This window comes from Trifolium pratense, linkage group LG1 (assembly GCF_020283565.1).
Source record: "Trifolium pratense cultivar HEN17-A07 linkage group LG1, ARS_RC_1.1, whole genome shotgun sequence".
Lineage (NCBI taxonomy): Eukaryota > Viridiplantae > Streptophyta > Magnoliopsida > Fabales > Fabaceae > Trifolium > Trifolium pratense.
The window spans coordinates 21,993,733-22,021,732 of NC_060059.1; the positions used below are offsets into that span (position 1 = coordinate 21,993,733).

Here is a 28,000-nt window from a genome sequence, read left to right on the forward strand (position 1 = left end):
ATCGACCTTTCGGCTATTGGAGTTTTCTTGACAGGAAATCCTATCCCTACTTTACTAGCTGATTTCCTCCACTCCCTACATAATAGACACGGAACCAAGAGAGGTGGGCGAGTCTTCTGTTGCGTCCCTTTGATATATATTTGGCTAATGTCACATATGTCGACTAAAGGACCCTTCACGGATAAGAATGCTCAGTGGTTTTAAAGGATGGGGCCTCTCTCGGAAAAGGACATCGTCTGGTACTCATATAAGGTGGACTCTTCTAAAGTTCTTCTCAAATGTGGGGATTTTCCTAATGTGCCTCTCGTTGGAACCTAGGGTTGCATCAACTATAATCCCGTCTTAGCCTTCCGTTAGTTGGGATATCCTATGGGGGCGTACCAGAAGATGCTTGTTTGACAGAACTCCTCTTTGAAAAAGGGGTCACTGATATAGAGCTTTGGAAGAAAATCAAAAGGGCTTGGGGGCAGGCTCGCAAGGAAGTAATGAGTAAGAAGAATTGCATAGCCCAGCCATCCTACACCAAGTGGGTAAAAGGTCGGATTGCAGAGATCAAATTACCTTTTGCCATTAATGCCTCTGTCATGCCGCAGGAGGCTGAACCAATCTTGACGGTGCCTATTGAAGAGACAAAGATTCTCAAATCTCAAATAGCAGAACTCAAGAAGAAAAATGAGGAGTTAGTGTTCAAGAACCTAGAAGCTGAACGAGAAATAAAGCGGATGAAGATGTAAGAATTAATATTTTATTTCACATCATTATCATTTTTTCCCCTTTTTTATTGAGTGACCCACATTCTTAATTTTGCTATCAATTAACTTTAATCTATGCATATGTTTGGTTGCTAAATTTCTTTTATTTGCGTCTATAATAAGCTAGCCTATATTCTTAATTTTGCTATCAATTAATCTTAATCTATGCGTATCAATCAATGTTTGGTTGCTAATTTTTTTTATTTGCGCCTCTAATAAGCCAACACACATTCTTAATTTATGCATGTCAATCAATGTTTGGCTACTAAAAAAAATTGTTTGCACGTATAATAAGCATAATTTTTGCACTGCACATGTTGGAAAATTACATCAGAAAATTCTTAGTTAACTAATCTTCGTCGATTAAAGGAAAATTTGTTTATTAATTTTGTAATTCTTTTTATAATATTTTTTTTAACCAATTACCTAATTTTCAGCCCTAATTCTTTGGGGCACCTTTTATTTTTCACATTAAACTAAATAAATTTTCACTCTAAACTTCCACTATTTAATTCAATTTCAAATATTTCAAATAGGGTAAATAGGGTTTTACCCCCTGCAAAATAAGCCAGTTTTGCCTTACCCCCTGCAAAAAAAAAAATTGGATTACCCCCCTACAATGTGAAGATTCTTTGGATTACCCCCTGATTGCACAACTTGGCAGGTGATTGTATCAGAATCTTGACGTGGCATGCCAAGTGGCTTTTATTTATTTTTTTATTAATTTTATTAATGCCACGTAGATAAATATATTTCAACCTTACATATTTATTTTTTTAAGAAAATTTAAAAAACAATAACACAACCAAAAAATTAAAAGAACAAATTAACATTAAAAAAAATATTAAGAGAACAAAATGAATAACAACACAAGTTTCATCTTCAACCTCAAACCATTCTTTCATCTTCAAACTCAAACCCAACCAAACCCAGAAAACGCAAATGAAACCAACGGCAAACGACAAGAGCAAAACGCAAACGAAACCCATAAAAAACAACAAAAACTTAAACGAATCGACAAGAACAAAACAACAAGAACAACAACAAAACGCAAACGAATCTCAGAGTTTTGATTTGTGATTATTGAGATCTATGATACTATTGTTTGGTGAATGATGATGGGTTGAGTTTTTTTCTTCACTAGTTGTTTGCTTTGTTCGCAATCTAGGTCTTCTCTCTAACAATTCCAAAATCGATATGGGTTTCTTGTTTTTGGGTTTCTTCAAATTAATCTCAGCATCAAATCATTTGTCTTCTTGTTGTTATTTTATTTCTGGGAACAAGATGCCGAAAAGTGGAGTGCCAATTGAAAATTAAAATCATAATAGACAAAAGAAAAACAAGCATGAGAGTACCATGTTTGCCGATCCGTTCTCAGCAACAGTTAACAAACACTAGAGAAGGAAAGAAAATTCTGATTTTTTTGGGTTTGAATTAATGCAAATTTTTATAGATGAGTAGATTGCATATAAAAAACAATAATCTCATCATTATTGATCTGGTCTTTGATATGTTGAATTATTTCTGGATCATCCCTATAATTCAACAAATTCACCTTCCTGAAATGAGAAACATGTGTATATAAGATATTAAGAGCCTAACAAACATCATTGTATCTAATTGCAGGAGTATAACGAACCTCCATCATAAGAGCCCTCAATTCAGCTGCATTCTTTCCCATGAGTTGAGAACATTCACGGTCCCAAAAAAGAAATTTGCACTTATGAGTTTCAAAACGAACTTCAACTTCAATCCAGTATCTACATGTACACAATACTATTATCAAATGACTGTTATTCATGTAAGGATGTGATAATCAAGGTATGGAGTATTTAAATGCATTGTAATTCAATTTAACAAATATGTTGGAACTGACTTAATTAAAGGATTAGGGGTATCATGGGTAGATGTTTTGCACTTGTATGGAGGAGCATCATTCATAATGGTCTTATTTTAATAATGTCACTTTATATGTGAGTACCAAAACAAACTTGAAAGCATAGATTGGTATCATGATTCAATGCGCTAATGCTATAAAACTGATTTTTGCATACCATGATTTGTTCATTTAAATCGTTAATTCTATAGATCTAAAAATACATATACACTCTTTATAGTATCGTATATTTTAAGCGTTAAAGGTTTAAAAGACGGATTTTATTGGAAGCTTTAATGGTATAAAAATCAGACCTTTTACCTTTGACGACAGTGATAAAAGATTTTAAGCGTTATGGCTACAAAACTATGATTTTAATCGTCGTAAAACATACCAAAAGATGAAAAATCAGACCTTTTTACTTTCCTATGTTACAATAAGTGAACTTTTAATTTGAAAATAAATGTAAACATGAAAAAAGGGGTTCATTATATGTTCTTCTTTGTTATGTATCTAACCAAAAAGCAGAAAAAAATCATAGAACAACTAATAACAAAGCAGAAAAAAATGAAGCAAATATTAGAGAACAACTAAGACAACAACCATGAAAAAAAATCAAGAAATACCCTTCCATACGAAATTTCGAAAACATACTCGTTGATAATTTACAACCAAAGAACACGATTTACAAAGATGGTGATGAAAATCTACAGCAACATTTTATCAAACACATGGTGTGCTAGTATGAAATTGAAACAAACAACATCAAATTGTAAGAGGTAATTAAATTCCAACACAACAATAAACAAAGAAGAAGATTTATGTTTACAGAGGAAATCAATACCTCATGTAGGTGTTCTTATCTGGTGGATCTTCTCTCTCCTTCTCCTGTCGTTTCTTTCTCAGATTTCTTTCTCTATCTACGACGAATCTTCTTCGTGGATCTTCTTCTTCTTTCTCTGTGTATTGAAAGACTTAAAGAGAGAGAGCAAAAGAAGAGATGAAGAATGAGAAGTGAGAAGAATGAGAAGAATTGAGAGATGTTTTACGGACCAAAGAGATGAAAGAGAGATTGGAAAAAAATTCAAATTAAAGTGCTTTGGGCAGTGTGTATATAATGTGAAATTACAATTTTGCTCAAAGTCTTATCCTTTATCTAAAAAACTGTTAGTGTAATTAGTGAAGGGCAAAATTGTCATACACGAAAAAGTTTGCCTTAGATCAATAAGAGAACTTTCATCAAAATAAGGCCATTTTACCCCCAATTGAAGGAGCAAACAAAAACGAAAAAAAAATAGACTTAAGGGCAAAAAGGGTTTTTAAAGATCATCTTACTTTCTTAGATTACTAGTAGATTTACGTTCTTCTATTTCCTTTTTGTATGCTTTATTTCTTCAAAAAAAATTTTTGTTCTCTTCCAATCTTCGTCTTCTATTTCCTTTTTGTATGCTTTGTTTCTTCAAAAGATTTTTTTGTTCTCTTCCAATCTTCCTAACTCACCATACTACAATATATTTTCTTTCTCTGTCTATGATTCTCTTTCAGTCTTCCTAACTCACAATACCACAATATAGTTTCTTTCCATTTGAAACAGAGCTTTTGCGCGTTGTTGCTTCTTTCCTTTCCTTTCACGTATTCCGATTAAAAGCGAAGCCAAACTACGTCGTTTGGTGTTTTCAGATTTTATTTTTTTTTTATAAAAAAACAGAACCGCTAAACCGGTCCGGTCGGTTCACCGGTTTGGCCCGGTTCCGAGTCGGTTCGAACGTTTTTTTACCGGTTCTTTTGCTATCCGTTTTTCAGGCCTAACCAAACCGCTCCACCCTCCGGTCCGACCGGTCGGTCCGGTCCGGTTCTGACAACCTTGATTATATATATCGACCATTTTGACTTTGTATCAGTTTATAGAATAGTTGACCATAATCCATAAGAACTTTTCAAATGAAGAAATTATATATATTTTTTTGGTACATTAAATTATATTTTATTTAACTAACGGTAATATAATAATATATAAATAAATATATTTTTTACTGAATAAATTAAATTATATTTTTATTTCCATTTCTTTTACTTTACATACACGAATATATGTTTAATTATTTATCTATCTCACAATACTCGTTTTCGTGTTTAGTTTAGTGCCCAGGAAATTTGATTTGTTCAATTTTCAACCTTCAAGTTCAAACCATACGAATTACAACTTAGTCAAGCTAATAAACTTTCAAAATCTCGTACTTACTAGAGGCAGAGAACTCTTTCTCTATATATATATATATATGTCCGCGTGTTCCAAAACAAAACATACCATATTCCTACCCTCAAATCTCAGCACCTATTATCAAACAAACTTGTCCTAACGGCACAAAGGAGCTTTTTTAAGCAATTGAAGATATCATGGATATGGCTTTTTCTTTTAACACTAGAAAGATCATTTTCACAATTCTAGTGATCATTTTCTTCATTTTGGTCGTTTCTTCTCAACATGGAGTTGATTGCAGGCCTTTACAACATGAACAATTTGATGGGCTTTTGTTGCAGTTCCTTCCACGTGGCCCATCGAAACCATCATCACCCGATCAAATTCATTACTAAGAATATTTATGATAACTTCTCCCAACGTTTCTTTTAAAAGAAACGTTGGATGGAAAGAGAAGTTATCAACGTTTCTTTTACGGAAGATTTGAGGATTAATTCACATTTCACACCTACCAACCTTATTATATTACTATTTTAGCTAGGTTACATTAATTCTTTTTGTATTTAAATGTTTAATTTTTCATAGCACATCCATGTATTATTTTTATTTTTTACATATTCTTTCATTCATTCAGTGGTTTCCACGCTTTCACTATTATGAGGAAAAAATTTATTTAACAAAAAAACCACTTTTATCAATTTAGTAGTATTTGTCATAATTGTTTAGAAAAATCATTTCATTAAAAAAATTATTTTTACCCTTAAAATGAAAAGTTAATCCTTATTATTTTTCTAAAATCTATTTTTTTAAAGAACAAGAACTTAGTGTAGGCATTTAAAATTTTTAAAAAGTAATTTTTATAAGGAAAATTCTATGGTACATTTGATAATTTTCAATGTATCAGTACATCATGTCATTAAAACGATAGGTAAATGAATCTTTTTTAAAATAAATAATTTTTTATATCATTAAAAACATTATAATAACCAAATATTATTTATCAAAATTGTCAAAAATATAAAATTTGATATTTTTTAAATTTTTATTCCTTATATTAGTCAATATTGTATTTTTTTAATCAAAAATTTTAAAAAATTAGTGAATTGTTTATAAACAGTGAAATTGTGATTTTTCTTGTAATATTATTATCTCTAAAATACAATAAACAACTTAATTCGCTTGTTCAAAAAAAAAAAAAACAGCTTAATTCATAAAAATAATCGTTAATTTATCAATTTAACGACTTAATGTACCGGTAGATTCAAATTATTCCGATATATTGTAGAAACTCCCTTTTTAAAATAGTGAACAAACCAGCTAATTGTTTTTGAAATGAAAGTTGATGGAAGAGACGGAAAACAACACGATTTACACATTTAAGGACTTTCTTAAAATAAAAAACGATATAGAGACTAAAACAAAAATTACATACATGAAGTAATTTGTTATTTAAACCAATAATCAATCGGAAGGAAAAATAACTGATAAGAGAAAAAAAAATAAAGGCTTAAATGCAGTTTTACCCCCCTATTTTGAAAAATGCGGAATTTTACCCCCCCTATTTTAAAATGCGGAATTTTACCCCCCCTATTTTATAATTTGTTGGATTTTGCCCCCCACCAAAATTTTGCACAAAATCTGCTTCTGAGCCTCAAGTTCAAAGCTACGCACAGAACTCAATTTGGATCATTAATTCACCAAACTGGTACCGAAACGACCGCAATCGAGTTAGTTTTCCACAGAATCAAACTCCACTAAATTTGGAGTTACAGAGAGAGATTAATTACTGTTTTAGTGAAGCTCTGTTCAAATTAATTATCGTATGAAACTACTACTGATATTCTCGTCATTCCTCTCACCCTGTAGCTCATTTTTTAATACTATTTACATGTATGGAAATCTAACGAAATTACCCTTGTTGGCATTTCAATTTCGTCGAATTTGGAGTTACGATGTGTTCGGTAGACGATGTTGAATTTGAAGATCACAAGTAGATTTCTGCAAAATTAGTAATTGGACAGACCTTCACTAAAACGGTAATTAATCTCTCTCTGTAACTCCAAATTTAGTGGGGTTTGATTCTGTGGAAAGCTAACTCGATTACGGTCATTTATGTAGCCATTTGGTGAATTATGGATCCAAATTGAGTTGTATGCGAAGCTTTGAAGTTGTGACTCGAAAGCAGATTTTTTGCAGAATTTTGGGGACATACCTTCACTAAAACGGTAATTAATCTCTCTTTTTAACTCCAAATTCAGTGGGATTTGATTATGTGGAAAGATAACTCGATTACGGTCATTTCGGTAGCCGTTTGGTGAATTATGGATCCAAATTGAGTTGTATGCGAAGCTTTGAAGTTGTGACTCGAAAGCAAATTTTTTGCAGAATTTTGGGGGACATACCTTCACTAAAACGGTAATTAATCACTCTTTGTAACTCCAAATTCAGTGGGGTTTGATTATGTGGAAAGATAACTCGATTACGGTCATTTCGGTATCCTTTTGGTAAATTATTGATCAAAATTGAGTTGTGTGCGAAGCTTTAAAGTTGTGACTCGAAAGCAGAATTTTAGGGGGGGCAAAATCCAACAAATTATAAAACAGGGGGGGTAAAATTCCGATTAAATCAAAACAGGGGGGCAAAACTGCATTTAAGCCAAAAATAAAAAATAGAAAAAGTACTATATTGCAGTTCTTGTTGTTTGGGCAAAGAAATTCAAATTATACAATGGCGATGTATCATAAATAATTAGGGTAATGCGAGCCACAAGAATATCCACAAACATGGCGATTTTGCAGGGTCTTAGGAAATTTTCAGTTCCACAACTTCAACACTCCCTTCAATCGCGCAAATCAAAGACAAGCAAAACTCCTGCATTCGTCTTCCACCATCAATCTCATTTTCCTCCTCTTTCAATTTTTCGTCGCATTCTCTCTCTCTATCTCTCAACAATTTTCATGCATCCAATTCAGATCAATTCAACTTCTTCAATGTGATTCCTTTTCAACCAACCTAGGTTAATAATCAGGAAATGGTAATTTACTTCCTACTTCTTCTATATCAGTTTCAACATAGTGGATATAATAATTTGCAGTGAAAATGTATGTTAGTAATAGTCTACCAACCATGGACGCTCCTCCAATTAGGCGTGTTCAGGTGTCGAACGCGACACAGACACTTATAATTGCATTGAATTATGTATTTTTTCAAATTATTATCGGTGTCAGATGTCTCATGTATGTGTCTCTGTTCGTGCTTCATAGGTAATAGTATTTTTTTTTTTTGAACAATAGGTAATAGTATGTTAATGTTATGATGAATAAGTAGATGATACTTTTGTATGATTTTGTTCAAATTTGTAGACTCGGATTTTTGTTACCGCGGCATGTAACTTTGTATTCTTGTTTGGATTGGCTGTTTTCAAATTAGTTGATATATAATTGTTGCACGAGTAGGGATTTTGGGATTCATTAGAGATGGTGAGTATTGAGTTGTGGCATTGATAGTAGATATAGGAACTAGTTTTAAACCTAGGGAAATGATAAACTTTCTATGTTGCTGCTGAAATTAGCGTAAGCAAAAGTTGTAGTGAGGGGTTTTATTTTGTTAAAATGTAGTGAGATGTTTAATTGGACCTTCACACTTAAATTTGTATGGGTGCTTTCTGTTATGTTCTACTGCTGTTCCTACTGATGGGTAGAAGAGAGTAAAATGCATGGTGAGAACAATAATCACTGGAAAATAAAGAGTCTCGTTGTGCTAATCATGATTATTTGATTTGGTACAGCAAATAAAATGTTGATAGATCATCAGTGCGAAGATAAGTTACAATGTTACTTGTGCAACACTCAATTAGAAAATATATATTTTTTTAATGTAAAATTGAATATATTATAAATTGAGAAACGGGTACAAGGGGTATTCAGACCCATTACAGAGATAAAAAAAAAGATATGAATATTTTGTACTGATCTCGAAATTCTTTAATAATTTCTATGTTGGCTATTATAGAGTTTCAAAATCATGTTATAGGTAATCAAAACATATGATGAGTTGCCATGAGAGTGGGGAGGACTTGTTAGAATTTCTGCTATACATAACGGCAGCAGGGCATTCAGGTGATCGCCAGGCATGGGGTGCCAAGCCAATATTATACTCACAGACTCTTTCTATGTTTTTTTAATCTTTCTTTTGTCTTATGTCAGCACCTTTTCATTTTCACTTTATGTTAAAAACTATTTCTGCAGAAATTTTACTCAAACTTCAAATATGTACTTGCACATCAAAGGCCTAAAACATAACATAAACTACCTTGCAGAAACTATTTCTTAAAAACCATATAGCACGGTGGATATAATGTTATTTTCTGGTTGGATATCAAATAGTCCCTACAAAAGATAATTCGAGCACAGCAATTTGACCCTCTTTTTCTCTGTTGTTGTGCAGATAGATTTATACTTCTGTATGTTGGTATAATGTTGTTTTATGTGGACAAAATGGAATAATATATAGATTGTACTTTGCTATATATATATATATATATATATATATATATATATATATATATATATATATTGATACTAATGATTGAATAATCATGTTGGAATTTGTATACTGTTCTTGGTTCTACATATTTTCCTCTCCAAGAAATTGAAACATAAATGTTTTATTTTTCAAATATGATAAAATCTAAGAGCTCTCTTAATACTTTGGATTACAAATGATACAGGGCATGCCCGAAAATATAATTGTCGGTTCTCATGTTTGGGTTGGAGATCCAGAATTAGTTTGGATTGATGGAGTAGTACTGAATATTAATGGAGAAGAAGCTGAAATTCAAACTAGCAATGAAAAGAAGGTAAGTTGTGATATCCTCTAGGTTAGAACTGTGTTTCTAATCATCTCTAGTTCCAAGTTATGACGGTATAGTTTTAAGGATCCCAGATATTTCAACCTCCTTCTACATTTTGTGTGTTTGGCATAATTACTTATCTACATTTTAAGATAGGTGTATGTTTGCAATGATATTTGGAGGAGGGTCTTGTATTAAAATAAACATAAAATGGTAGACTTCAAAATTTCAATGTCCATAAAATTCAATGTCCAATCCAAAAGACACTGCTTTATAAGACTAAGAATGCAATTGACTTTACTTCACATTAACAACACTTCAGCTCACATTTTTGGTCATATAATGTGGATAAATTATCTTCAATTTTATTTTCATGTTTATTAGGTAGTTTCCCATTTGTCAAAATTACATCCCAAGGATACAGATGCTCCTACAGATGGAGTTGATGATATGACAAAGCTCGCTTATTTGCATGAGCCAGGAGTGCTCTATAATTTGGAAACTCGATACAAGATCAATGAAATATATGTAAGATTAGCTCCATGTTCAGTTTGAAATCAGTGTGTCAACCTTTATGGAAGACCATTCCTACTACTGAAGCTATGAGTTTATCTTTTAAAATAATTTGATATTATGGCAGACATATACGGGAAATATTCTTATTGCAATCAATCCCTTTCAAAATCTTCCACACCTGTATGATGCTAGTGCAATGAAAAGATACCAGGGAGAAAAAGTGGGAAATTTAAGCCCACATGTTTTTGCTATTGCTGAAGCAGCATATAGGTGAGTTTGCTCTGCTTTTACTTTCAAATTTTCTTTTCCAAATAGTATTCTTATTGATAATTTCCTTAAATAAGGGCTATGATTAATGAGGCGAAGAGCAACTCTATTCTGGTTAGTGGTGAAAGTGGTGCCGGTAAGACAGAAACCACCAAAATGCTTATGCTTTACTTAGCATATTTGGGTGGTCACACTGCATCTGAAGGACGGACTGTTGAACAACAAGTTCTAGAAGTAAGAAGGTTATCTAACTCTGGATTATGGTTGCTACTGCTTCTACATGTTTGGTTGTGGCTCATCCCAAGGCCTATTGTTTATTCCTGCATGCTTGCTCTTGGCCAAAGTAAGAACCAAATAGTGATGCCTGAAAAACATATTATCGAGGACATTTGAGAGAAATAATGCAGGAATTTTTAAACAAAAAAAAATGACGACCAATTATTTAACAAATTAACAAGTGAAAAGTAAAAAGTGAAAAGAATGCATTCAAATGTGAAGATATTATATTAGGCTTAAATAGGTGGCAGTTTGATCATTATTTATTATCATTTTACTCATTGATAATTAGGTTAATCTTTAGTATTTCCTGGGACCTCACGCCGCTGCATAATTTGGGAAACCCAGGTAACAGTTTATTTTTTTTTAATGAAGTTAACAAGTTCAAGATGGATTTGGCCTTCTTTAGGATTTTCTACTATGTATTTACTATAGCAAGTTGACACTAGAAGAATAGGTAACATACCGTTGTTCAAGCAAATAAGACTAATTTAAATCATTTCGAGAGAGATTACAATTTGATCTTGCAGTAAACCAGTTCAAGCCCCATGTTTGTATTCTCTTCTTATTTAATAATATATGTTTTTATGAATAAAATAGGAAGCTTAGCATATTTTCCTATTATAAAAAAGTATGGTTCTGAATTTTTATTGTCCTTCTTTAGTTTTGTTAATTTGTTCTCTTGTGGTTTATGTTGGTCAATGTTACACTCATGATTCCTCACAAGTTTTCAACTCTTAATGATGCAGTCAAACCCAGTTCTCGAAGCATTTGGTAATGCAAAAACAGTTAGAAATGACAATTCTAGGTAAGAAATTTTATAGTTATGCTTTGTGATGCTTGACTTTTGAAATGCTACAGAATGTATCCAATAAGTATATATAATCTAATAAATGTATTTTCTTGAACACTGTAGCTACATTTTCTTGTATGCGATTTCTAGTATAATCAAATTTTTAATGTTATCTTGTATATGTTATTTTTTTTAATACTTGATTCATTTTTTTCTTCATCCTTTCAAATTCACCATCATATACTTATCTATGCTTTTTAGTTATGAATTTTATTGGGAAAATTGTAGTTAGTTATGTAAATATAAATGGCGATATTTCTCCATTTCTTAAATTTTTTTGTCAGGATCTATTTCTTCATTTCATGCTACTTATTTTCAAGATCAGAGAGAATTAGCTAACATAGAAAAGGTTCTTGCTCATTATGAATTAGTGATTTCAATAACAAGTAGCAGCTTCACACCTACTTCTGTTTGTTTTATTTTCCTGCAGCCGTTTTGGAAAGTTTGTTGAGATTCAATTTGATAAATACGGGCGAATATCGGGCGCAGCTATTAGAACTTATCTGCTTGAGAAATCTCGTGTTTGCCAAATATCAGATCCGGAGCGTAATTATCACTGTTTCTACCTTCTCTGTGCTTCTCCTCCAGAGGTATGCACGTCAAAGCATGATATTTTCTATTGTATAAATTTCATAGCAGCATTCTGAATTTTAACTTCTATTGTTAGGAAAAGGAGAAATATAAGTTGGGAGATCCAAGATCATTTCATTACCTTAATCAATCCAATTGCTATGAATTAGCTGGTGTTAATGCTGCTCAAGAGTATCTTAGCACCAAAAGAGCCATGGATATTGTGGGAATCAGTCAGGAGGAGCAGGTATGTATGACCTTGACCTTTGTTAGTCATTGTAATTTTTCTTTCATCTGCCCACCGGCTTCTTCAAACAACTTTATAAGTAAAATTAGAAATATATTCCCTTCCTCCTTGCTCTCAGGATGCAATTTTCAGAGTTGTTGCTGCTATTCTCCATCTTGGAAACATTAGATTTGAAAAGTCAGAAGACACAGATTCATCAGTTCTAGCAGACGAAGACTCCAAGTTCCATCTCCAAACAACAGCCGAACTTATAATGTATGGCTGAATTTTTACTGTTATCATTGTGCAATATCTTTCTTTATATTATTATTATTATTATTATTATTATTATTATTATTATTTTATCTTTGCCTTTTTTCTTATTTCAGGTGTGATCCTAATGCTGTGGAAGTTGCACTTCGTAAGCGTGTGATGATCACCCCAGAAGAAATCATCGAAAGAAGTCTTGATCCTCTTGCTGCAACAGTTAGCAGGGATGGTTTGGCCAAGACATTATATTCTCGTTTGTTTGACTGGTAATATGGTGTTGACTTCTTATATCACTAAAGAAAGAGTAAACAGAAATGTCAATTACAATTATCTGTTTTTCTTGTGTGTCCAGGTTAGTCCAGAAAATTAATCTCTCCATTGGGCAGGATCCTGACTCAAAATGTCTCATTGGTGTTCTTGACATATATGGCTTTGAAAGCTTTCAAAATAATAGGTGAGAATAGATCAAATTACTTTGAATCGGTGATCTTACTATTGTATTTTTATGTTTGCACATTCTAATTTAGGAAGAAACGGACAAACACACACTTACACAGGATCTCATACATTCAACATTCATTCAGACATTCTTGGTAATATGTATGTGCATTTATATATCTTCACTGTCCCTATTGATCCCAAGCTTCTCTATATTCTTAGGTTGCTCGAACTCCATTATCCTCAATATCATTATGATAATAATCCCTCAATACCATTGACATTTTGAGTTAGAAAATATGTATTTGTAGGACAATTTTTTGCCTTTGGTAACTTGTAAAAATAAGATAAGCCTGGCAGCATCTAAGGTGTTCCTCCATAAAAAGCGATCATAAATATTTCCCGTATAAATAAATGTCAGATTATAATGAAAAATGGATGGTTGAGTAACAACTGGTCATGTTTTTCAAAATAATGAATCAATGATCAATAAAAGACGATCACTGCTGTACCCTTTCCGATGAGGTACACCCTAGATCAAGGCAGATAAACCCAAGCTAATATTTAATTTACTCTTGGCAGTTTTGAGCAGTTTTGTATTAATTTTACGAACGAAAAGCTGCAGCAGCACTTCAACCAGGTATGAGGTTAGTTTTTCATATATTTGACAATTTCAACTGTCACTTTTATCTTGACACGCAATCTGATGTTGATGATGTCCTGCAGCACGTGTTTAAGATGGAGCAAGAGGAGTACACAAAAGAAGAGATTGATTGGAGCTACTTAGAATTTGTAGATAATCAGGATGTACTAGATCTCATCGAAAAGGTTTCTACAAACTTTTGATTTTATTTAGTATCTCTTGGTGGAACTTGTGAAAGTATAATTTGTACCTTTGTATTTTTATTAAAATTTTTTAAACTGAGGCAAAAATGACTGACCCACATTCTAGTTCAAGGAGCATTACCAAGGGGCCGTTTGGGTAAGCAGCTTAGTTAAGCACTTACTCATTAAGTGCTTTTCATATGAGAGCTTATGTAAGAACAATTTTTAAATCTAGCCAATAAGTGTTTATATCATAAGATAAATCTAAATAAGCTTGTCCAAATGCTCCCCAAATTTAGTACAATGCCTAATGAACATTGTTTGGTTTCAATCATTTAGTTGGAGCACATCAAATCTACTATCGACATGTGTTTTTGAGTTGCATAAGTGGGTATGCATCTGAAGTATGCAAATGAAAAGTACAAAAGATAATATCCAGTATGCAATTTCAATAATCTATAGGCAGCCCAAATTTTGATCCATTTGGTGCTCAGGCTCAGCACATGCCCACTTCAAGGGCATCAAGGTTCACAGTCACAAAGCTTAAACTTAAGTAGAGGACTAGAGGCCCAAGAATGTCTTTTATACCTATGGCATACCTCTTCACACAAGAGCTTTATAGGTTTGAAGTGTGGACAGTTGCAAATACCCATTTTACTTTTTGCTTAAATTGAACTTAATTATGAAGAATGGTCAGAACAAGTATCCAAATCTTAACCACTTGGCCATGAAGGTTTTGGTACCTTGTCAAGACCCAGATATTGTAAAACTGGTACTCTTATGATTAGGTTCAACAACGGCTTGTATATCTCTTTTAAAATTGAGTTAGGCCTAACTTAACCCTACAAAACCGGCTTGTCGGGTGAGGGATGCCTCTCACTTATAAACCTTTTACTTATATCATATCACATCAAATACAGTACTCTTACCACACCCTTCTCACGCGCAAGACCGAGACACCGGGAGCGTGACCCGAGTAGCCTGTTAGCAGGTGACCCTACATATCTTGGATAGACTTTCATAGCATCTTAAAATTTGGGTTGAGTCTAACTTAACCCTACGAAACCGATTTGTTAGGTGAAGGATGCCTCCCACTTATAAACAGTTGTGTCATGTTCTATATATAAATTTTTAAAATGTTTATATTCTCGTGTCTATGCCATGTTGTATTCTTGCTTTTTACCTGCCTGTAACTGTTATTACTGGTTCTAAATTACCAAAATGTGCTCCTAAATGCACGGTTGTTTACATGAGTAACTATTTCCATGTATTTGGTCAAAAAAATTATTAACATGTAATCAATCTTATAACCATTTCTTAATGCAGTAGAGTAACCATGTTAAGTCGGGATATTGTCTAGTACAGATTACCTATTGAGATTGCTGCTGGACTCACATGTCTGGTGATTGGTTGGCCTTGTTTAGTGTTGAGAGTCTCACATTGGATAGTAATATGGCATGAATAGTAGTTACAAGTGGCGGACATCCTTCGGCTTATAAGTCGATTTTATAAGATTGAGTTAGGCCCAACCTAAATTGTAAATGATATCATAGCATATCCTAGATCCGCTGAGCAACCCATGATCAGGCAACCAGGGTCACACTCCAGATGTCCAGTCTAGTCCTTAGCATGAGAGTTGTTTGTCGAGAGGCCCATATTGGATAGTGGTTACAATGGTGGACATATTTCACCTTATAAACTTGTTTTGCAGGGTTGAGTTGAGTTAGACTTACTATTGATGGTGTATAGTGGTTCATGTTGGTTTAAACTAATACACATGGTTCATTGCCAAGGGACCATATATGATTCTATTTTACCAATGGATGCCCTAAGGAGGATTATCCTTTGTCAGCCATGGTATTGGAAATATTCTGGATTTTCTCTATTAACGATTTTGGAGTCAAGGCATATGTCATGAATGCTTCTTGCATCATGATTTTTCTATATGTAGAAATTTTGTTTTTAATATCTGTAGTATACTTCTTTTGGATTTTGATTAGATTATAGCCTCCTCATAATATGCTTTTCAAAAAGTTATAACTTATAACACATCCATAATTATTTTGCAGAAACCAGGTGGAATAGTTGCTCTGCTTGATGAGGCTTGGTATGCACATTCCCCCCCCTCTTTTATTGATAAACCATGTATGCATTTGTATTCGGAAAAAGAGATAGTATATTAGAGCAATGGGAGGACTTTTGGGCTTGCAACAGTTGAATAACATCATTAACTTGTATTTCACTATGAGAGGTTCAAACTTATATACAAGATAGAATCATAAAATAAGGAAACTAAATATATAAAGGGGATAGGGGAGTTTGGGCTGGATTTTTCCTTGGTCCATTTTGCCCTTCACTATCATTTGAAATAATACTTCTATAACAATATATAAAGGGGATAGGGGAGTTTGGGCTGGATTTTTCCTTGGTCCATTTTGCCCTTCACTATCATTTGAAATAATACTTAACAATAATACCAATAATACCCTTGATTTTTTTTAGTAGCAACAAAAATCTTTTATTAACAAACTAACCATAACATAAGACACTTTTTTTTAGTAGCAAAAGTCTTTTATTAAAAAACTCATTATAACATCAAGCATTTTTTTTACATAAGTTAGACACAGGCAGGCGCGGAACGCGCTTGCCTGGCCCGCTAGTATACTAATAAATAGGAAACTAAATCTATCATAATAAATAATAATCAACACTCCCCCTCAAGATGGAGCATATATATCATATGCATCCAGCTTGTTACATATATAATCAATCCGAGGCCCCACTAGAAATTTAGTGAAGATATCAACTAACTGATCATTTGAGCTCATTGAAGAGGTTTTAATGATGCCTGAAAGAATTTTTTTCTCTAATAAAATGACAATCAACTTCTATGTGTTTTAGTCCTCTCATGAAAAATTGGATTTGAAGAAAGTTACAATGTAGACATCACACATAAGTTCCATAGGACCTAGTTCACAAAACTTCAACTCTTGTAACAACTGCTTTAACCATAAGAGCCCGCAAGTAGTGTGGGCCATAGCACGATACTCTTCCTCTGTGTTTGACCTTGCAACAACAGTTTGCTTTTTTACTTTTCCATGAAATTAAGTTTCCTCCAATTAAAACACAATAACCTGAAGTAGACCTTCTATCATTCTCACATCACCGGCCCAATCTGCATTAATATCCAACAATATCAGTATGACTTTTGTCTGAATAAACAAGTCCTTTTCCAGGAGACCCTTTAATATACCTTAAGATTTGAACTACAACATTTCAATGGCTATCACAAGGTGAATTTAGAAATTGAATCACAACACTAACAACAAACGAAATATCTGGTCTTGTCACAGTGAGATAATTCAGTTTCCCAACTAACCTTCTGTATCGACCTGGGTCAGAATATGGCTCCCCCTGATTTTGTTGAAGCTTCACATTGGGATCCATAGGAGTATTAACTGGTTTACAATAAAGCATCTATGTTTCTTCCAAGATATCGAGAACATATTTTCTCTGACAGATAGCAATACTTGCTTGTGATTGAGCTACTTCAATCCCAAGAAAATAACGCAAACGACCTAAATCTTTGGTATGAAAGTGGTTGAATAAATGTTGTTTTAGGTCTTTAATGCCTTCTTGATCATCACCGGTAATAACAATATCATCCACATATACCACAAGATAAATGAATTTGTTCAAAGATGAACTCTAAAAAATACAAAATGATCTGCTTCGCAACGAATCATGCCAAGCTGTTGAATAACCTTGCTAAAGTTTCCAAACTAAGCTCGAGGTGATTGCTTCAGACCATACAAGGATTTTTGTAATATTGCAAACAAGACCAGACTCCACCTGAGCAATAAAGCTAGGTGGTTGCTCCATGTAAATTTCTTCTTCCAAGTCCCCATGCAAGAAGGTATTTTTGATAGCAGCCATTGACAAGAAAAGACAAACAGATGCCATCTTTGCAACTAAAGAAAATGTATCACTATAGTCAAGATCATAAACATCTGAGTGTATCCTTTTGCTACCAATCGAGCTTTCAACCGATCCACTTGTCCATCAGGGCCTACTTTAATAGCAAAACCTCCCCGACAACCAACCATTGATTTCTTAGGTGGAAGTGGAACAAGCTTCCATGTATCAGTGGACTCCAATGCAATCATTTCATCAATCATTGCTTGTCGCCATCCTAGAAGGGATAATGCTTCATTGACAGTCTTAGGAATAGTGAAAGCAAATATAGCAGAAACAGAGGCATAGTGGGATGGTGACAAGCGGTGATAACTCAAACAATTATAAATAGACGAGGATTAGCAGTAGACCGTTTACCTTTATGAAGAGCAATAGGTAAATCAACAGAAGGACTAGGTGAAATTGTAACATGAGAAGGAATTCGAACAAAATCTGAATCACCTGAAAGAGGAGGGCTGGTCTCTTCAAAGAAAGTAACATCTGCAGAGACATAAAAACGATGTGTAGAAGGACAATAACACTATACCGTTTTAGAACTCTAGAATATCCCAAAAATACACACATAACAGCTCGTGCAGACAATTGGTCACGACCAGGAGAAAGATCATGAACAAAACAAGTGGAGCCAAAACACTCGAAGACGGACGAAATATAAAGAGTTTCTAGGAAATAAAAGAGAATGTGGAATCTCATTATTCAATACTGAGGATGGCATGCGGTTAATCAAATAACAAGCAGTGAGAACAACATCTCCCAAAATTTTAAAGGTGCATGAGCATTGATCAATAAGGTCCGAGCTGTATCAACTATATGACGATGTTTCCGCTCAGCTACACCATTTTGTTGTGGTGTATGTGGACAACTAGACTGATGTATGATACCTTGAGAAGCCAAAAAGGAGTTGAACTGTGTGGGAAAATATATGTTGGCATTGTCACTTCGCAAAATTCTAATTGTTTTCCCAAATTGAGTTTTTATCTCTGAATAAAAAGTCTGGAACGCACTAAATAATTCTGAACAATCCTTCAATAAAGTTATCCAAGTACATCGTGAGAAATCATCAATGCCAACGAATATTTAATGTGTAAGTTTCTCGTGAGTTCAGGTTCTATGAGAATGTGTAAGTTTTGGTCTCTTGTTCACTAGTAACATTTCCTAAAAACAAATGTAAACTACTATAAGATTGTTTTCTGATAATTCATCCAATTGAGTATTTAATGATATTTTACAAAATTGTTCATAGGCAGTGTTTAAATTTCTTACCATTTGATTGCTGTTTTGTATTAACATGATCATTGTTTGCATGCAGTATGTTTCCCAAGTCAACTCATGAAACATTTGCGACAAAACTTTATCAAACATTCAAAGATCACAAACGCTTCATCAAGCCAAAATTGGCACGCTCAGACTTCACTATTGTTCATTATGCAGGCGAGGTGAGTTTGATTCTTCATTGTGTCCATGCAAGATACTATTTTTCACTATGGTATTGGCTTATATCTGTTATTTGTGCATTTCTTTCAGGTCCAGTATCAATCAGAGCACTTCTTAGACAAAAACAAAGACTATGTTGTTCCTGAACATCAAGACATGCTAAGTAATTCCAAATGTTCATTTGTATCAGGCCTTTTTGCTCCACTTTCTGAGGAGACAGCCAAATCTGCTAAGTTTTCTTCTATTGGTTCTCGTTTTAAGGTATCTAACATATGGTTCTTTACCTAGTCAGAAAAGAATATGCTATCTGATAAGCCTTACCAAAATTGAAAGATGGATACTGTTGTACTTATTTGTGCAGCTACAATTACAACATTTGATGGAAGCGCTCAATCTTACAGAGCCCCACTATATTAGATGTGTGAAGCCGAATACTCTATTAAAACCTGGGATATTTGAGAATATGAACGTCATGCATCAATTACGTTCTGGTGTAAGTAGATTTTGAAATTAAGTTCTTCCATGATTGCTCATAGGGTTGGACCACAGGCTCTTCCATTGCCCCTTTTCATTTTCCACTAGCTAACTAATTTCCTACATTTCTTTCAGTTAAATATTATTTTTTGAGTATTAAATAGAGGAAATCTTAATTGTATTAGTCTATTTGTATTTAATAGAGGAAAATTTTCTATTAAAGTAGTGTGACGAATGTGAATGAACAACTAAAAGTGCCGATAGCCCTTTGCTTTCTTTGAACTAGCATTTGTAGAATTTATCCCCATTGTTGATATTGTAGGGTGTTCTTGAAGCCGTGAGAATAAAATGTGCTGGATTCCCCACTCACAGGACCTTTCATGAATTTTTAACTCGAGTAGGCATTCTTGCACCCGAGATCCTTCATGGGAAGTAAGTGTAACTTAACGCTTATTTTAGCCAAAGCTGTTCTGTAGTTCCTTCTTTTGGTATCTTTCTTTGCAAGGAATCATATAAATCACTGGAAAAACAACTTAAAAAGTTACACAAGATAGGATTTGAAGCGAAATTTGTATGCATATGAAAATTAACAATGTAAAAGGAATATCTTAAGTTTGAGATGGTCTATTCCCATCAACCAACTTACATTGGATAATCCTTAGCTGCAAAAGTGGAAATGTCTATGTAGAATTTAAGGAAAAAATTAACTATGGCTCAGTACTGTCGAGTTAGAACATTAATTAAATTTTATATGCATGTGAATGAATAATATTTTGTAGAAATTTTTTATCCATCTATAATTTTAGCCGCTTTCTTTTTTATTCAATATCTTGATGCCATTTCTTTTTTCTTTGATATAACCTGGTTTCTCATCCCGAAAATTATCTATTTATGTGCAGCTTCGAAGAAAAGGAATCGTGTAAAAAGATTTTAGAGAAGATTGGGCTGACAGGTTATCAGGTAGAACTGGAATTCTATTGAATTTAATTTGGTACTACTCTCAAATGTTAAAAAACTTTGAATTTCTTATCGTCTAAACATTAAATTTCCTGTCATTTAGATTCTCCTGTTGTAGTATTTTCATAGAATTTTTTTCTGGTTCTTAAACATTGATTGGGCAATGTAAACTAGTCATATGACGGAAAATGTGTGTTCTAACTCACATATGTTAACCGTCTTAGAATTGGGTCCCTACAAAACCGGCTTGTAAAGTGAGGATTGCCCTCACTTATAAACACACGTTCTGGCCATCTCGCAACCGATGTGAGACTTCTTAACACACCCCTTCACGCCCATCACTATTGGGCTTGGTGCCTGGATATAAACGGTGGGTGGCCTGATAGCGGAAACCTGATAGCAGGAAGCCCAGTGAATCGTGGAGAGACTCTGATACCATCTTAGAATTGGGTATTGGGCCTAACTCATCTCTACAAAACCAGATTGTAAGGTGAGGATTGCCCTCACTTATAAACACACATTCAGGCCATCTCGCAATGTGGAACTTCTTAATAAACTGGAACTATTTTTAGCAAGATACTCTTGTATGGTCAACTGAACTTACCATAACCGTGATAATTTTGCAGATAGGGAAAACAAAAATATTCCTAAGAGCTGGTCATATGGCAGAATTGGATGCTCGGAGAGCATACAAGCTTAACAATTCTGCAACAATTATCCAAAAGCAAACAAAATGTTATTTTAGTCGGAAAACTTATATTTCACTGCGAAAGTCCTCTATCTTTGTGCAATCTATTTGCAGAGGTCAGTTATTTTGATTTTACAGCTTCCCTTATGGTGCTCATAGTATCTAAGTCAATGAAATGATTAAAACATGATGACTTTTATAGTTTGGTCTGCACTGACATTTCATTTTTTGGAATAGCTTCTTCATTTCTTTCTCTCTACAGCTTCATCGGGACACTGAAGCATAGATTTTAGAAGTTCTACATACAGAAACCCACAAGCATTCATCTAATCAATATATTCCTGAAATACTTGATTTTTGTGACTTTTAGGAGAACTGGCACGGATACAATATTATCACATGCGGAGGAATGCAGCTGCCATCAAAATTCAAGCCTATACACGTAGAAGATTAGCCAGAAATAACTACTTAAAAATAAGGAAGTGTGCCCTTGTCTTAAAGTCAGGTTTTCAGGCTTTGGCTGCTCGACGTGCTCGTGATATATGGCAACGTAGAAAGCAAACTAAGGCATCAACTAGAATTCAGGTTAGATCTGTCCTTGTAATGTTAATACGATTTCCATAATATTTTTGTGTTCCTGAAGTTTTAGGAATGAAAAAATGCAGTCCTATTGGCGGCGACATAAAGCTCTCTTTAACTATCAAAACCTTAAGAAAGCAGCACTCATTTCAGAAAGTGTCAATCGCTCCAGCGGTGAACATGAACAGAAGGTTCTATATAATATTTACTCTGTTGTTAAATTCCTGTGTTTTATTTGCTTAAATTTCTCGTCTTGATAACTATTATTAGAAACTAGTAAGCTTCATAGGGGCATATGTTAAATCTTTTAGGTGGACTACTTCCTCTGCACTAAGAATTAGGATTTTCTTGGTCTGTAAATGGCACCTACAATAATGAATATTTAAAAACTGAAGAATCCTCTTTTAGCATAATTGTTTCAAAGACCTTGCTGCTGACATAACTAAATGAAATGGTTTGTTATCATGGGATTGCCAGGTTGTGGAGATATCAGTGGAAAATGAATGTCCTTCCGTGGAAGAATCTTCAAATTTATTACCTGAAGCATCCCCAAGTTCTTTCCAAGATAATGAAAGCATCGAAACTATTAGGGTTTTCCCTAATCCTCTCAGAGATACTGAAAACAACGAAGTTATTAGGGATTCCTCTAGTCCCCTCAGAGATGCTGAAAGCAATGAAGCTATTGGGGATTTGTCTAGTCCCCTCAAAGACACTGAAAATATTGAGGCTCTTTCTGCAGAAATAAAAAAATTAAAGGTAAACATAGTTTATATATTACCTTTTGTTAGAACATGTACGTAATATCATTATTGTACGTTAATAATATTTCACATCATCGTAGATTATCTCTAAGGAGTGATTTCAACATTTTTGATGATTTTTTTTCTTATTTTATTTGGATTAGGGATCTAACATTAGATAAATAAGATTTAGTTCTTTGTCTTTTTTTAACACATCAATACACCGCACGTTAACTATATTATATTATATTATATTATATTATATTAAATTATATTATTCTGTTTTCCTCCTTTACCTAAATCATTCTTTATAGCTTCAACATGATATCAAAATCACACCATCCTCTCTGAATTTTTTTTCATCATTCCATTGTTGAGTTTACTAAAATGTGGAACTCTATTTTAACAAATGTCATTATCTTCATGGTTCTATTTTTCCCACCATGTGCAAATTCCAGTAATGGTAACCCAAACCTATACCAATGTCAATTACTAACGATTTTTTACTTTTGTTTGTTCTCTTCTCTTTTTGCTACTATTTTTGGTTTTCCATTGCCAGCATGGACTCAAGAGAGAGACAAAGAATGGTAAGGTTACCTCTTTTCTGGCATCTGTCTCTTGCAGTCCGGCCTTGTCTCCTGCCCCAGATGACCTAGCCCCTTCTCCAGTCCGAGACGCCTACCAGTGTGTTATATTTTTATTCTATTTTATTTTTGTGTGTTTAGTTGTAGCTAGCTTAAAGCTTAGTGAGCTTTAGTTTGTGGGTAGTGTTAACATATCTCGTAATATCATTATTGTGCCTTAGGTTTTTTTAGAGGACGATTTTTTTAAAGCATCTATAAGATGATCTCTTACGAGTGGTTCCACATTTCATTTGATTTTTTGATTTGTTTCTATATTTAAATAGGATTAGGAATCCACCATTAGTATAAATATTTGTTTGTGATTTTTCTTTTGTAACACGTCGATATACATCATATACTATTAATATACTTTATCACTTGGATTTTGTTTTATCTTTTTACCCTTTTCAACCTAAACCACTATAGTTTGAATAACTTTATCAAACCTTTCAAATTTAAGGGAATCTTTAGTTCTGTACCTTGATTTCATTATTCTTCTAATTTTATTTATTCTTTATATTAGATATTCGTAAAATAGTGAATTCATAGTATTTCAGTATAAAATAGTAACCGTTGTTGTATTACATGAGAAATATCTATATAAATAAGTAAAGTACAATAATATTTTTTGTCGTTAAACTTTTCTATCTATCATAGATGCAAAATGAAAGTAATATCGATTGAGTTTGATGTTAAATGAAAACAAAGTTGTCTGTTAGTTAAAGGTGAAATGCATGCAAATGATCTGTAAATGCAGAGAGCAGTAAAGCCAAGAAGTAATATGCTTGTACTTGATAATTAGTGTATGATTGTAGTTAAGAGTCACAGAATGTGTGACATAAGACAGGCGACAGAGCTTTTCATAGAATTGAATCAAAGTGTTGTTCAAAGCATAATTTAATAATCACATGGTCACTTATATGTAATGTCATAACCAATATTCATAACAGGTTTGGCATATGGTTTTAGTTATACAATTCATGCTTACCATGTATTATCTGATGTTGCATTGCACAGGTCATGTTACATGAAGAAAAACAAAAAACTGATGAATATGAAAGGAAATATGTAGAAGCTCAAGGATCTTGCGAAGAGTTGCGTAAAAAGTTAGCCGAAACCGAAAAAAGAGTATATCAGCTTCAGGAGTCATTGAACAGGTAGTATTAGTATTATTCCCTCGATGATTCATGTAGTCTTGCAATTTATATTTTCCAATTCTAAGATCCATCAATGATGGTTAAATCATAAAACAATGACACAGAAAAATGTATAGCATAATAGGAGTGGAATGGGACAATAACAATTGTGCGTGGTGTGTGAGCACATGTTTTTTCCCTCTATGTACTTTGACTAAGTGATATAATCTTTCAACTGAATATAGGGCATAAACAAATATAAAAGGAAATGAAGTTGCTGAAAGGATCATAATTAGTCTCTCAAGAGTCATAACCACTATTTAAGCATTAGTAGACATACAATACTATCAAATAGTTTGTGATTAAACATGACTCGTAATAGGACATTATGTCATCGTATTACTATTATCCATTTAGTTGATCCCACCCAGTGAGAAACGGGTTCGGTTGTTGTTGTACACATTATCAACTCACTTGTTACTGACCTATCAAAGCTATAGGATTGGCCTTCAATAGAAATATATGATGTATAAACAATTCCATCATAAGAGTACCTATAAAATGGGAATTTATTAAATGAAGGCAATAATCAATTAGGGTTTATTATTTATTACTCCCTCCGGTCCTTATTATAAGGAACACTTTGAAAAAATCACACAGACCAATGAAGCACATTTAACATAGTTATTTTCATTTAATACTCTTATAAATTTTAATTTATTCCATGTATACCCTTATTTAATTACTTTTTATTCAACTAACTTACTTATTTTTAAATTCTCTCTCATAATAAATAAGGGCATAAGTGAAATTGAACATTTAAAACATTTGAAAATTGGTCAAAGTTTCTTATAAAAAGGACCAAATTTTTTGCCCTAAGTGTTCCTTATAAAAAGGACCGGAGGGAGTAGTAAGATGGCTCTAGAGTTGACCTTTTAGGAGATTTAGAGTCAGCCTAGCTTTATGAAGAAGTGAGACAATTTTACTTATGAAAGATCTGCTTCCATAACCAAGAGTTTGCTGGAGTTTATATAACTTCTTAGAAAATGGGTGTTGGGCCTAACTCAACTCTACAAAACCGGCTTGTAAGGTGAGGATTGCCTGACCCGATAGCGGAAACCTGATAACAGTGGCCCAACGGATCGTGGAGGAGGGTCTGGTACTATCATAGAAATTGGGAGTTGGGCCTAACTCATCCTTACAAAACCGGCTTGTAAGGTGAGGATTGCCTCTACTTTATAAACACACATCCAGGCCATCTCGCAACCGATGTGGGACTTCTTATTCTTAACATAACTAATTGTACATTTTCAATATCTGTTGGAAAGAAAATGTTCATTGTACAATATTGTGCGAGGCAAAGCAAGTCTTATTCAAAGACATGCTTTGTACAGTAAAAAATAGGTAAGATGTACCAGATGATGGAAACTGCATCCTTTTGGGCCCTTGATTGGCATTATGGTTTAGAGTTATATAATATGAGGGGGAAATAATTATTTTGGTTTTAACTGTCGTGATAATCAATGGATTTTTTGTTTTTTTACCTTGTTGGCCTTTTATGGACACTACCCCGATTTAAATTACGACTTTTAAAACTGAATGCTATTTGATTAATGCTAGATCTGAATTAGTGTGTATCAGGATGATATCTTCCATGTCAAATCAAGTTACCGAGCTGAAGACGATCTTAAGTACTTCATCAAGATTGAGTTCAACTTTTCGACCTATTGCTAGAGTTGACGTTGCTTCCAGTAACTCTGATACTTCATCTACAGACTCTGATTTCACATTTCCAGCATCCGTCACAAATCCAGAAGCATTATCTTCTGCCGAGCCAAAACTTGTAGTTCAGGATATCACTGTAGCTGAGGGATCAGGTTAGTCCAAATTTCTTCACAAATGTCAATGTGCTAATTATCTTCCTATTGAACTTGTTTATTACTTGAGGAGAAAGTAATTTTTCAGAAGAGTAAAGCAACCTTATATAAAGATACTGTCACATGTATTATAAATTGAAGTTTTTGAATAAGGATAAAAGTACTCTTTTGAGACCTTGGCAGCATTTAGTGTGGGGTTTACTATGGTATATAATATAGCAGATAAGACAGTGAAAATCTGATTTAATTGGTTGCAAAAGTAGCACCCGTTATATGTATCTTTTTTATATAAGCAACCGTTATATGTATCTGTGATGATGTGATTGCCATAAAAGATAAAAGTATGAATGTAGCTTGTATTTTGGATTTATTTTCTTATATTCTTGTTTAAATTGTCTTCTTGTTATTCGCAGAAAGACGAAAATAAGATGGGAAAGGCGATATCATTTTTCCTTATGTTTATGGTTGCATTTTCAGGATCTGAAAGTGAAAAAGAAGGTTCGTTTGATGATTTCTTCTAGTAAAACTTGTATTTCTTCCATCTGGCTTAAATTTTCATGTCCTCTAGTCTATGGGGAAACAAGGAAGAAAGACTGCGAAAGGGATGGAGGTTGCATTGGATAGGCATGACCGCTCCTCTGTTACATACCCTACGTACAAATATGTAGATACACGGTTCATCTCAGGTTTTTGTAGATCAGTCAGGTAGAGATAGCGGTAAGAATCAACCAAGATGAACTCGCTGATCAATGTTTCATCTCGTTATCATCCCTTCTGAGTAAAAATCTTATTAGATTCATTACAAAATTAAAAATCTTAGATATCCCATGACACTTGTAGTGACAATTTTGTATATAACATATTTTTATAGTTTATTATCCATTGTTGTAATGCCCTCTACATGGCGCTTCATCTTGATCGTGATTTCATTTCCATTTACACAATGTTGGTTACTGAATTGATTCTTGTCCATGAATTTATAACAGGTAGACTTTTCCGGCTTTCAAATGCAGTTACATGTTTGTCATTATATTGTAAAAAACATCGAAGCATGATCAGGGACGGATATGTGGTGTGGGCAAGTTCCTCATTGTTGGGAAATGTACTTTACTCGATCAAGATGATAATTGAATTATCATTGTTGGTTCTTTTACTCCTTTAACTTTATCGTTTCATTTTTTTAATATAATTTTTCCATTTAAAAAAAAAGAAGCTATCAATAAAAAACGATTTTTCCATTTAAAAATGAAGACAAAACGTTGTTTGCTATCGTTGTTGGGAAATGTACTATACCTGCAAGTTTTTTTACTACGGTACCACAGTTTTAAAAAGTACCAAAATAAGTAGCTAGGTTTGCTATCGTGGTGAGGAATGTCAATAGTATGTTTGAGGTCGCAGGTTTGATTCTTAACTTCATTGTAAATAATACAAAAAAACTATTAAAAAAAAATGCCAAAATACCACCATTTTTTCAATGTACTACTCTTTTGTGATGAGTTAAATCTTAATGTTACCAAATCGTGATTTGAAAATAGGACTTCTCATCAAGTTTAATTCTTTATTTATTTTAACAAGCTTACAAAAATTTCTATATCA

The 28,000-nt window shown here is 33.4% G+C and overlaps 1 protein-coding gene and 1 long non-coding RNA gene across 6 annotated transcripts; one reads left to right on the forward strand and one right to left on the reverse strand.

Annotated features, from left to right (window-relative positions):
• Positions 1-1,401: 1,401 nt before the first annotated feature.
• LOC123887413 lies at positions 1,402-3,961 on the reverse strand. The gene is made up of 3 exons (XR_006801478.1): positions 3,473-3,961; positions 2,392-2,512; positions 1,402-2,311 (listed from the first exon to the last, which is right to left on the reverse strand). It is a non-coding gene; the product is annotated as an uncharacterized LOC123887413 (long non-coding RNA).
• A 3,532-nt stretch (positions 3,962-7,493) lies between these two features.
• LOC123921280 (myosin-9-like) lies at positions 7,494-27,525 on the forward strand. 5 transcript variants are annotated; one of them, XR_006814014.1, is made up of 27 exons: positions 7,520-7,862; positions 9,558-9,686; positions 10,065-10,208; positions 10,321-10,466; positions 10,541-10,697; positions 11,489-11,547; positions 12,023-12,182; positions 12,260-12,409; positions 12,528-12,664; positions 12,778-12,924; positions 13,011-13,112; positions 13,679-13,736; positions 13,823-13,924; positions 15,991-16,028; positions 19,206-19,332; positions 19,421-19,591; positions 19,692-19,823; positions 20,127-20,236; positions 20,704-20,764; positions 21,388-21,565; positions 21,820-22,034; positions 22,115-22,219; positions 22,506-22,784; positions 24,409-24,548; positions 26,169-26,404; positions 26,882-27,121; positions 27,391-27,525. XR_006814014.1 is itself a non-coding variant. In XM_045973760.1 (26 exons), exons 1-26 carry the CDS (start codon positions 7,860-7,862, stop codon positions 26,923-26,925), a joined length of 3,330 nt encoding a protein of 1,109 aa, XP_045829716.1. In that variant the 5' UTR covers positions 7,494-7,859; the 3' UTR covers positions 26,926-27,384. The 5 variants fall into 5 exon arrangements, 4 of the variants coding, with proteins under 4 accessions (XP_045829716.1, XP_045829727.1, XP_045829736.1 ...); XM_045973760.1 differs by lacking the exon at positions 27,391-27,525 and having other exon boundaries at positions 7,494-7,862; positions 26,882-27,384; XM_045973771.1 differs by lacking the exon at positions 27,391-27,525 and having other exon boundaries at positions 26,818-27,384.
• Positions 27,526-28,000: the final 475 nt, after the last annotated feature.